The 11,564-nt window shown below is 45.2% G+C and overlaps 1 protein-coding gene across 2 annotated transcripts; it reads right to left on the bottom strand.

Annotated features, from left to right (window-relative positions):
* LOC110536821 (fibroblast growth factor 18) lies at nucleotides 1-8,626 on the bottom strand. Of its 2 annotated transcripts, XM_090192047.1 has the most exons (5): nucleotides 7,866-8,626; nucleotides 6,446-6,485; nucleotides 6,165-6,342; nucleotides 2,109-2,215; nucleotides 1-1,989 (listed from the first exon to the last, which is right to left on the bottom strand). In XM_090192047.1, exons 1-5 carry the CDS (start codon nucleotides 7,895-7,897, stop codon nucleotides 1,708-1,710), a joined length of 639 nt encoding a protein of 212 aa, XP_090048173.1. In that variant the 5' UTR covers nucleotides 7,898-8,626; the 3' UTR covers nucleotides 1-1,707. The 2 variants fall into 2 exon arrangements, with proteins under 2 accessions (XP_090048173.1, XP_090048172.1); XM_090192046.1 differs by lacking the exon at nucleotides 7,866-8,626 and having other exon boundaries at nucleotides 6,446-6,643.
* Nucleotides 8,627-11,564: the final 2,938 nt, after the last annotated feature.

The following is an 11,564-nucleotide window of genomic DNA, read 5'->3' as shown; positions in this document are numbered from 1 at the left end:
TTGTACACGTTTTTTTATTTGTATGAAACACAGCAGCAATGACTCTGAGCATGGTGTCAGCAATGTCTAGGTTATGAGTTGTCCACGGACCAATTTCAATTATTTTTGGGGGGTACTCAGGTCGGGGTCTCCACTTACTGTTGAGAGTTATAATAATAGAATATACAAGGTGCAATTGAGAAATTTGGTTGTGCATCAGCAGTCACTCAATTAGCCCACATCAGCTAAATGTTTTTAGATTGCTGGCAGCTAGACTAACCCATCTAAACTAGTAAGCATGGTCGAACTACTGACCGGGGTCGGGCCTATTGCTTATCAGATGTAATTAACTGCAAACATTTGCCTCCGCCCCATGACAAAATGAGTAGACTTGCATGAAATGAGTTATGAAATTGCTAAATATTCTCTGCCTCATGGTAAAATGTGTAGAATTGCAGGAAATACATTTGTAAACGTCAAATGTTTTCTTTGTCATGAGGTGGGCCACTAAAATGTCTTGCTCGCAAGCTGGGGTGTATGGATGTGGGTACGCAGATCCACAAGCCACTGCGGCCCCTCATGATGAGATCTGTTTGTTTGTGGCCCCCACCCCCATCAAAGTTGACCATCCCTGACATAGACTGACCAGGTGAAAGCTTTGATCCCTTATTGATGTCACTTGTTAAATCCACTTCCATTGGTGTAGATGAAGGGGAGGAGACTGATTTAATAAGGATTTTTAGGCCTTGAGACATGGATTGTGTATGTGTGTCAAGAACTACAACGCTGCTCGGTTTTTCACGCTCAACAGTTTCCTGTGTCTATCAAGAATGGTCCACCACCCAAATGACATCCAGCCAAATTGACACAACTGTGGGAAGCATTGGAGTCAACATTAGCCAGCATCTCTGTGGAACGAATTCGATACCTTGTGAAGTCCATGCCCCGATGAATTGAGGCTGTTCTGAGGGCAAAGGGGAGTGCAACTCAATATTAGGAAGGTGTTCCTAATGTTTTGTACACTCAGTGTATGTATTCAATTAAGGCAATACCATTGGTCTAAAACAGCTGTCATACCATCAAGTTGAAAAAATAATTGTGATAACGATTGTAATAAAAATCCATTATATAATTTCTCAATTTCTTGTTAAATATTTTCCAATGAGTCAAGCTGAAGATATTGTAATTACTACGTTACAGCAGCTTTCTGTATTGAGTGAATAGGCAGCAACAGTAGCTCCTGAATCAAATATGAAGAGAAACATACAAGAAATGTCTTGGGAAACCATGACTGACCCTCTGTGTTGGCTACACATTATAGTCCAGTCATCTTTGGTGGTTCGGATGTTTGTTACTGAAAGGTTGACCAGTCATCTTTGGGATGTTCAAAACATGAATGTTATGGTTTTCGTCATCATTATGATGTTCAAAACATGAATATTTGGTATTGAACTCTGGTTCAGTCGTCTTTGGTAGCACATCTTTAACCCCTGTGGTAGCAAACAGTGACTTTAGCTATCTTCTGTAGCCTAACTAGAATGGTTGGCACTGTAAATTGTAATTCAACGGACTTTGAAACAACATCACAGCACCAACCACTGATGACGTGGTCAGATTGTTTAATTTCAAGTCTTTTGATGTATATTCGGGATACACCAAAAAGCTATTTTCCTGGGCTCAGCCAAGCAAACTCACATTCTATTCACTGGGGGAAGGACAGTTGACTATCTAGGTGCTGTAGTTGCTGTTGGTCGGGTCCCTCTCACTCTCTTTTTCCTCTTGCTGACTGGTAAAGCGGAAGGGCTGCAGGTCGGGTTGCTCCCCGGGGGGCAGGCGCTTCATGAAGTGAACGTCCTGCTGGTTGGGCAGTGTCTGAGGGCCTCTCCTGGGGCGTCCCCTCTTGGTGAATCCCACATACCATCCCGTATAGCATGCTGACCTCAGAGCTGTGTAGTGGTTCTCCAATACCATCTCAATGAAGACACAGTCTGCACTGCGATTACTAGCCTTCTAGGAGACACACACACATGCTCATGTCAATACAAGATGAAAGAGAATAACTGCAGGTTAAACTCCACATTGAAAGGAAAGTATAGCAAGAGTCAGAATAAAAATGGTGTTTGTCTCACCTTCCCCACAAGCTTGCCTCGACGGTTCATGCACAGGTAGAAGTTGGTTTCTTTACCACGGATTCTCACCTGACTTCCAAAGGTATCAGCCTCCACAACAAGCTGGGCTTGTAAGGAAACAGAGGCCCAAAAAGACAGATTGTAGGGGGGATTGTTAAATGCAATTAGATCATTGACGTAGCCCAACAACATAATGCGGAGGTCAAACTCAATCAATAACATACATTCCTTCTCTATCGCCCTCTCACTACCTACCCCAAACCCCCTAGATCCCCCTCCAACAAAGCAACAAAGCAGGGTAAATGGAAAACCAAGGACCTTATCAATGGCGTAAAGTGGGACTGAGTCTAACACACAGAAACTGCTGCTCCATCTTTTTCCTCTTTCTATTTCTCATGTTAGGGTCTGTTAATCAAATCAAATAAAATTGTATTTGTCACATGTGCCGAATACAACACATTTCACCTTACAGTGAAATGCTTACTTACAAGCCCTTAACCAACAATGCAGTTTTAAGAAAATACCAACAAAAACAAAAGTAAGAGATAAGAATAACAAATAATTAAAAAGCAGTGTTAAACAAATACTGTGGGGCTATATACAGGGGGTACCGGGAACAGAGTCTATGTGGAGACTATATACAGGGGTACCGGGAACAGAGTCTATGTGGAGACTATATACAGGGGTACCGGGAACAGAGTCTATGTGGAGACTATATACAGGGGGTACCGGGAACAGAGTCTATGTGGAGACTATATACAGGGGGTACCGGGAACAGAGTCTATGTGGAGACTATATACAGGGGGTACCGGGAACAGAGTCTATGTGGAGACTATATACAGGGGGTACCGGGAACAGAGTCTATGTGGAGACTATATACAGGGGGTACCGGGAACAGAGTCTATGTGGAGACTATATACAGGGGGTACCGGGAACAGAGTCTATGTGGAGACTATATACAGGGGGTACCGGGAACAGAGTCTATGTGGAGACTATATACAGGGGGTACCGGGAACAGAGTCTATGTGGAGACTATATACAGGGGGTACCGGGAACAGAGTCTATGTGGAGACTATATACAGGGGGTACCGGGAACAGAGTCTATGTGGAGACTATATACAGGGGGTACCGGGAACAGAGTCTATGTGGAGACTATATACAGGGGGTACCGGGAACAGAGTCTATGTGGAGACTATATACAGGGGGTACCGGGAACAGAGTCTATGTGGAGACTATATTCAGGAGTACCGGGAACAGAGTCTATGTGGAGACTATATACAGGGGTACCGGGAACAGAGTCTATGTGGAGACTATATACAGGGGTACCGGGAACAGAGTCTATGTGGAGACTATATACAGGGGTACCGGGAACAGAGTCTATGTGGAGACTATATACAGGGGTACCGGGAACAGAGTCTATGTGGAGACTATATACAGGGGGTACCGGGAACAGAGTCTATGTGGAGACTATATACAGGGGGTACCGGGAACAGAGTCTATGTGGAGACTATATACAGGGGGTACCGGGAACAGAGTCTATGTGGAGACTATATACAGGGGGTACCGGGAACAGAGTCTATGTGGAGACTATATTCAGGAGTACCGGGAACAGAGTCTATGTGGAGACTATATACAGGGGTACCGGGAACAGAGTCTATGTGGAGACTATATACAGGGGTACCGGGAACAGAGTCTATGTGGAGACTATATACAGGGGTACCGGGAACAGAGTCTATGTGGAGACTATATACAGGGGTACCGGGAACAGAGTCTATGTGGAGACTATATACAGGGGTACCGGGAACAGAGTCTATGTGGAAACTATATACAGGGGTACCGGGAACAGAGTCTATCTGGAGACTATATACAGGGGGTACCGGGAACAGAGTCTATGTGGAGACTATATACAGGGGTACCGGGAACAGAGTCTATGTGGAGACTATATACAGGGGGTACCGGGAACAGAGTCTATGTGGAGACTATATACAGGGGTGGAGACTATATACAGGGGTACCGGGAACAGAGTCTATGTGGAGACTATATTCAGGAGTACCGGGAACAGAGTCTATGTGGAGACTATATACAGGGGTACCGGGAACAGAGTCTATGTGGAGACTATATACAGGGGTACCGGGAACAGAGTCTATGTGGAGACTATATACAGGGGTACCGGGAACAGAGTCTATGTGGAGACTATATACAGGGGTACCGGGAACAGAGTCTATGTGGAGACTATATACAGGGGGTACCGGGAACAGAGTCTATGTGGAGACTATATACAGGGGGTACCGGGAACAGAGTCTATGTGGAGACTATATACAGGGGGTACCGGGAACAGAGTCTATGTGGAGACTATATTCAGGAGTACCGGGAACAGAGTCTATGTGGAGACTATATACAGGGGTACCGGGAACAGAGTCTATGTGGAGACTATATACAGGGGTACCGGGAACAGAGTCTATGTGGAGACTATATACAGGGGTACCGGGAACAGAGTCTATGTGGAGACTATATACAGGGGTACCGGGAACAGAGTCTATGTGGAGACTATATACAGGGGGTACCGGGAACAGAGTCTATGTGGAGACTATATACAGGGGTACCGGGAACAGAGTCTATGTGGAGACTATATACAGGGGTACCGGGAACAGAGTCTATGTGGAGACTATATACAGGGGTACCGGGAACAGAGTCTATGTGGAGACTATATACAGGGGGTACCGGGAACAGAGTCTATGTGGAGACTATATACAGGGGTACCGGGAACAGAGTCTATGTGGAGACTATATACAGGGGGTACCGGGAACAGAGTCTATGTGGAGACTATATACAGGGGGTACCGGGAACAGAGTCTATGTGGAGACTATATACAGGGGGTACCGGGAACAGAGTCTATGTGGAGACTATATACAGGGGGTACCGGGAACAGAGTCTATGTGGAGACTATATACAGGGGGTACCGGGAACAGAGTCTATGTGGAGACTATATACAGGGGGTACCGGGAACAGAGTCTATGTGGAGACTATATACAGGGGGTACCGGGAACAGAGTCTATGTGGAGACTATATACAGGGGTACCGGGAACAGAGTCTATGTGGAGACTATATACAGGGGTACCGGGAACAGAGTCTATGTGGAGACTATATACAGGGGTACCGGGAACAGAGTCTATGTGGAGACTATATACAGGGGTACCGGGAACAGAGTCTATGTGGAGACTATATACAGGGGGTACCGGGAACAGAGTCTATGTGGAGACTATATACAGGGGTACCGGGAACAGAGTCTATGTGGAGACTATATACAGGGGTACCGGGAACAGAGTCTATGTGGAGACTATATACAGGGGTACCGGGAACAGAGTCTATGTGGAGACTATATACAGGGGTACCGGGAACAGAGTCTATGTGGAGACTATATACAGGGGTACCGGGAACAGAGTCTATGTGCAGGAGGTAATTGAGGTAATATGTACATGTAGGTAGAGTTATTAAAGTGACTATGCATAGATAATAACAGCAGTAGCAGCAGCATAGAAGAGGAGGGGGGGGGGGGGCAATGCAAGTAGTCTGGGTAACCATTTGATTAGCTGTTCAGGAGTCTTATGGCTTGGGGGTAGAAGCTGTTTAGGAGCTTCTTGGACCTAGACATGGCGCTCCGGTACCACTTTCCGTGCTGTCATCAGTAGCCAAAGGGCTTGTCTGTCCATTTGATAGTTTATGAATTTAAGGGCCATGTACTGTAGGTACGATAACATACAGGGAATTACTGTTTGGTTCTAGCTGATTCTGATTTGTATTGGAGTGTTCTGTATATTCATGTGAATGTGAAATATGTTAATAGGAAGTACACTCATAGGAGAAAAAAAAGGTGCTATCTAGAACCTAAAAGGATTCTTCGGCTGTCCACATAGGATAACCCTTAGAATAACCCTTTTTGGTTCCAGGTAGAACCTTTTTGGGTTCATGTAGAACTCTTTCCACAGAGGGTTCTACGTGGAACTACTCCTATGGGGACCGCCGAAGAACCCTTTTTTCAAAACTATTATATCTTACCATATTTATCCCCATCGTCTCCCTTGGCACTGATTCTCCTCCCCATCACCTGCAGGTGTTTGCCACTTGTCCTGCTGTAGAGCTGGTACACTCTGTGCTGCCGGCGACTCATGGCGTCTCGACCTCGTGTCTGATTCTCCACGTATACGCTGAAATTAACATTGTCCACAGCTAAGACCTGTACCACCACAAAACAAACAGGCATGTGGTTAGAATGAGAGACTTTATCCAGAATTGGATATAAAAAAACTAAATGGATACAATTCTATACACACATTTACCTGCAGGTGGCTGCAGACCACCAGTAAAGCCTGGACAGATCTGAGAGAAGGGGAGAATGGATCTGCCTTGAGATTACATGTGGTATTTTTCATCCCAAAAGAATAGAAAAGCTGTCTGGCTGCCATGTCCCTGCCTCTTTTCTGCCTCCACCAACAATTTTAAACGAGTCTCTATGCCTCCAAAAAATGTACTTTTTTAGATCAAAACCTCACATCAAGAGACAGTGGCCACGTTGTCGCTCTCCAGGGACAGCTGCTGAGCTCAGCTCATATCTATGGCGAGCTAACAGTATATCAATATTCACAAATCCATCCAGCAATCTATCTAAGCACTTCAAGTTCTTATCCCTCTCCGGCATACACAGCACATGCATAGATACATAGATTGCATTACAATGCTGAACTCCATCTTAAATAAAGAGGGGGGAGAGCAGGAGAAACGTTACCAGTAGAATGTTGTTTCAGCTTCCCAGTACCGTCTGGCTGTGTGCTCATTAGGAGACCCCTATACCTACTGTGCTGTCCAGATGCCTGGAACACAGCCTACAGCTGGTGGAAACTGCACACAGATGTCTGCTGCTCCACTTCTGCTCCTCGTCTACTTCTGTTCTATCTCTGTGTTACCTCTACAAACCTGACCTCTTCTCTGTTTGAGAAGTGGAGAATAAGTTTGAGAGATACATGACTAAAATGGGATTGACAGGGACACTTTACAGAGGGAAACGGGGTAACTTTTAACAGTAAATGGAAGATCCGTTAACAAGTCTGATAGAATTGCTTTATGCTTGGTTATAGCGGATGGATGCCCCATTTGGGGAAGCGGTAGTTACTGATTATCCACTTAACTAATCACAATCCTGTCAAACACCCAATCAAAGGCACTAATAAGGTACAGTCATACTGTAGTCCACTTGTTAATCCATAACCTGTTAGCAGACCCTTTGTCAGTGACAAATGGTCTTTCAGTCTGGGGAGAATAAAAAGAGGTTATGGGACATGGTTGAGTGACCGGAGGAGCAATGCTGCAGGTGCTGACATGATAGTTTTATAAACTGTATGACCATGTGGAACAGCCTCAGAGGAATTGCACAGATAAAAAAACACAAGATTCCACCACCACATGGTATTGGAAAAACAGAAGCATGCATATGCAATTTCTATACCATAGTTAGCTGTCCAGATAAATGTTTTTTCATTAATCAAATGTCTAAAGGAGAACGTGGACCCTTTCTGACGTGTCTAACTGTTAACTGGTGCTGGAATGATAGTCCGAGCATGCATGAAGAGAAACACATGTGCACAGACACAAACACACACCATTCATGTAACACGGGATACTTGCACTCGTTTCACTCCAGAAAATCGTAGGTTGCGCATCAAGGGTTACTGCGCATCAAGTGTTACTGCACATTTAACTTACAACACCACCAGTGTAGAGAGGAGGTAACTCATCTCTCATCCCGCTCAGTTACCCTTGCCAAGGAAATTCGGGCACCGTCAGAATCTCTCAACTGCTACTGTCTGTAATCCGTTTGTTGGAGAAAGGATTGTGGGAATGCAACAATTCCTGCGGGCATCAGCAGAGCACTCCGGGCACATCAGTTAGGATGCTGGCGGAGGGGAATGGGTTTTCTCTGGTATCGTATAGCCAAAATGTGAGTGAATACGCGCAGGGTATGTCCCGTTTGTCCAACACCTCAATTCGCCGAAATCATGACAGATGTTGGGCAAAATAGAACTGTTCGCAGGTTTGCCTTTTTTTTTACTTGATCTGTTTCTAAAACTAGGTCTACAATGTTTATATAAGAAACATTTAAAATAGGCTTAATTATTCCCATTGTCCATTAGTTTCCCTTGTCTTCTTTAATTTCTTCTGTAGGCTTTATTACTTTTCTTTTTTCCGATAATCTATGTTAATTGCTCAGTTATAGTCGTTCAGGGAAACATCCATTCCCAGTGTCACGGAAAGTCTGTATTTAGAGAGTGGGTGTGGGGCATGAGTGGAGTAGCAGCGGGGAAGGGGTAGGCGATATACGGCTCGTGTAATCCAAGTGATGATCTAGGTTGGTCCCACGGGAGTCGAGACCGCTTGGCATGTCATAGAAATACAAAGTAGATCAAGGAGTCCACAAGCAAGGGCAATGCGACTTTCAGAGAACCCAGTGAGGTAGCAGACTGTCCACTGATTGTGAGGGTGGGGTGAAAAGTGGTTTAGGCATCACACTGTGAACTGGACATCCTTTCCCCGCCAGACGTCCTTGTTCCAGTACGCTGTATTAAAATGCCTGTCAGCATAGACTGAGAAGACCAGCCCAATACAATGCAGAAAGATTTACTTCAGGTGTTCTGCAGGTGAAAATGAGACACCTGCCTGGTGCCCTTCTAGCCTGGCTGACGCGCAGCTCACGTGACTAAACAGCATGCTAGAGAGGCTGGTGTTAGCAAGACTAGTGCCCTTCCTCCATATAGTCTGGATTTTGTGTTGGTAGCCTACCTGACCAACCTTTCCCTCTCTCCTATAGACCTTAAAGATTTCCATATGTGTGTGAAGTGTGGTGATGACTGGAGAGTAAGCCTCCATTGCATTTGCACTATACAAACATGATGGGTACATTGAAGAACTGTTTTTGTTTTGTCTTATTTCGTTTTAAATTCCATTAAGATTATGAAATACATAATGGAAAAGGAAAGGGAATGGGAACATTGGAAATGAGGGAGGGAGGGTGGGTGTGCATAAGGTATGTAAGCAAAGAGTGGGATCCAAAATGAACATTTCTCAGGGATTTAACAACACCGCCAGATCCTCATTCACCACAGAACCGCAGACATATGGTCAGCCAACCATACTAACCCCTACTACGCCCCCCCCCCCGCCCCCCCCCCTCTGTCTGTCTGTCTGTCTGTCTGTCTGTCTCAGTCTCAGACAGACAGACAGACAGACAGACAGACAGACAGACAGACAGACAGACAAAAAAGTATTTAGTCAGCCACCAATTGTGCAAGTTCTCCCACTTAAAAAGATGAGAGGCCTGTAAATTTTCATCATAGGTACACTTCAACTATGACAGACAAAATTAGAAAACAAAATCCAGAAAATCACATTGTAGGATTTTTAATGAATTTATTTGCAAATTATAGTGGAAAATAAGTATTTGGTCACCTACAAACAAGCAAGATTTCTGGCTCTCACAGACCTGTAACTTCTTCTTAAAGAGGCTCCTCTGTCCTTCACTCGTTACCTGTATTAATGGCACCTGTTTGAACTTGTTATCAGTATAAAAGACACCTGTCCACAACCTCAAACAGTCACACTCCAAACTCCACTATGGCCAAGACCAAAGAGCTGTCAAAGGACACCAAAGAGCTGTCAAAGGACACCAGAAACAAAATTGTAGACCTGCACCCGGCTGGGAAGACTGAATCTGCAATAGGTAAGCAGCTTGGTTTGAAGAAATCAACTATGGGAGCAATTATTAGGAAATGGAAGACATACAAGACCACTGATAATCTCCCTCAATCTGGGGCTCCACGCAAGATCTCACCCCGTGGGGTCAAAATGATCACAAGAACGGTGAGCAAAAATCCCAGAACCACACGGGGGGACCTAGTGAATGACCTGCAGAAAGCTGGGACCAACGTAACAAAGCCTGCCATCAGTAACACACACGCCAGGGACTCAAATCCTGCAGTGCCAGACATGTCCCCCTGCTTAAGCCGTCTGTCCAGGCCCATCTGAAGTTTGCTAGAGAGCATTTGGACGATCCAGAAGAAGATTAGTAGAATGTCATATGGTCAGATGAAACCAAAATATAACTTTTTGGTAAAAACTCAACTGGTCGTGTTTGGAGGACAAAGAATGCTGAGTTGCATCCAAAGAACACCATACCTACTGTGAAGCATGGGGGTGGAAACATCATGGTTTGGGGCTGTTTTCTACAAAGGGACCAGGACGACTGATCCGTGTAAAGGAAAGAATGAATGGGGCCATGTATCGTGAGATTTTGAGTGAAAACCTTCCATCAGCAAGGGCATTGAAGATGAAACGTGGCTGGGTCTTTCAGCATGACAATGATCCCAAACACACCACCCGGGCAACGAAGGAGTGGCTTCGTAAGAAGCATTTCAAGGTCCTGGAGTGGCCTAGCCAGTCTCCAGATCTCAACCCCATAGAAAATCTTTGGAGGGAGTTGAAAGTCTGTGTTGCCCAACAACAGCCCAAAAACATCACTGCTCCAGTTTCAACTGTTCTGTCTGTGTAAATTTAGACCGTCCCCTCGCCCATACCCGGGCGCGAACCAGGAACCCTCTGCACACATCAACAACAGTCACCCACGAAGCATCGTTACCCATCGCTCCACAAAAGCCGTGGCCCTTGCAGAGCAAGGGGAACTACTACTTCAAGGTCTCAGAGCAAGTGACATCACCGATTGAAACACTATTTAGCGCGCACCGCTAACTAAGCTAGCCGTTTCACATCCGTTACATCTGCGGCTATGGAACCCTGACCTGTTCATCGGATGTGCTACCTGTCCCAGACCTGCTGTTTTCAACTCTCTAGAGACAGCAGGAGTGGTAGAGATACTCTGAATGATTGGCTATGAAAAGCCAACTGACATTTTATCCTGAGGTGCTGACCTGTTGCACCCTCGACAACCACTGTGATTATTATTATTTAACTCTGCTGGTCATCTATGAACATTTGAACACCTTGGCCATGTTCTGCCCGACACAGCCAGAAGAGGACTGGCCACCCCTCATAACCTGGTTCCTCTCTAGGTTTCTTCCTAGGTTCTGGCTTTTCTAGGGAGTTTTTCCTAGCCACCATGCTTCTACACCTGCATTGCTTGCTGTTTGGGGTTTTAGGCTGGGTTTCTGTACAGCACTTTGTGGCATCAGCTGATGTAAGAAGGGCTTTATAAATACATTTGATTTATTGATATCTATTTATGTAGCAAGCTAATAACACAGAGCCTAACGTTAGCTAGCTAGCTGCTAGGAGGACGTCATTTCATTGGAGGAGTGGGTGAGTGACTTTTTCCCCTCGTTTTGTTTTTCAGTGGCTACACAGTTAGAGATGCACGTGTCATTTGGTTAGCTAGCAAGAAATGTGAATCACTAT

Source organism: Oncorhynchus mykiss, chromosome 12, assembly GCF_057628025.1.
Source record: "Oncorhynchus mykiss isolate SJ-2025 chromosome 12, ASM5762802v1, whole genome shotgun sequence".
Classification (NCBI taxonomy): domain Eukaryota; kingdom Metazoa; phylum Chordata; class Actinopteri; order Salmoniformes; family Salmonidae; genus Oncorhynchus; species Oncorhynchus mykiss.
The sequence above is the reverse complement of the archived record's forward strand: the minus strand, read 5'-3'. Positions and strand labels throughout refer to the sequence as shown.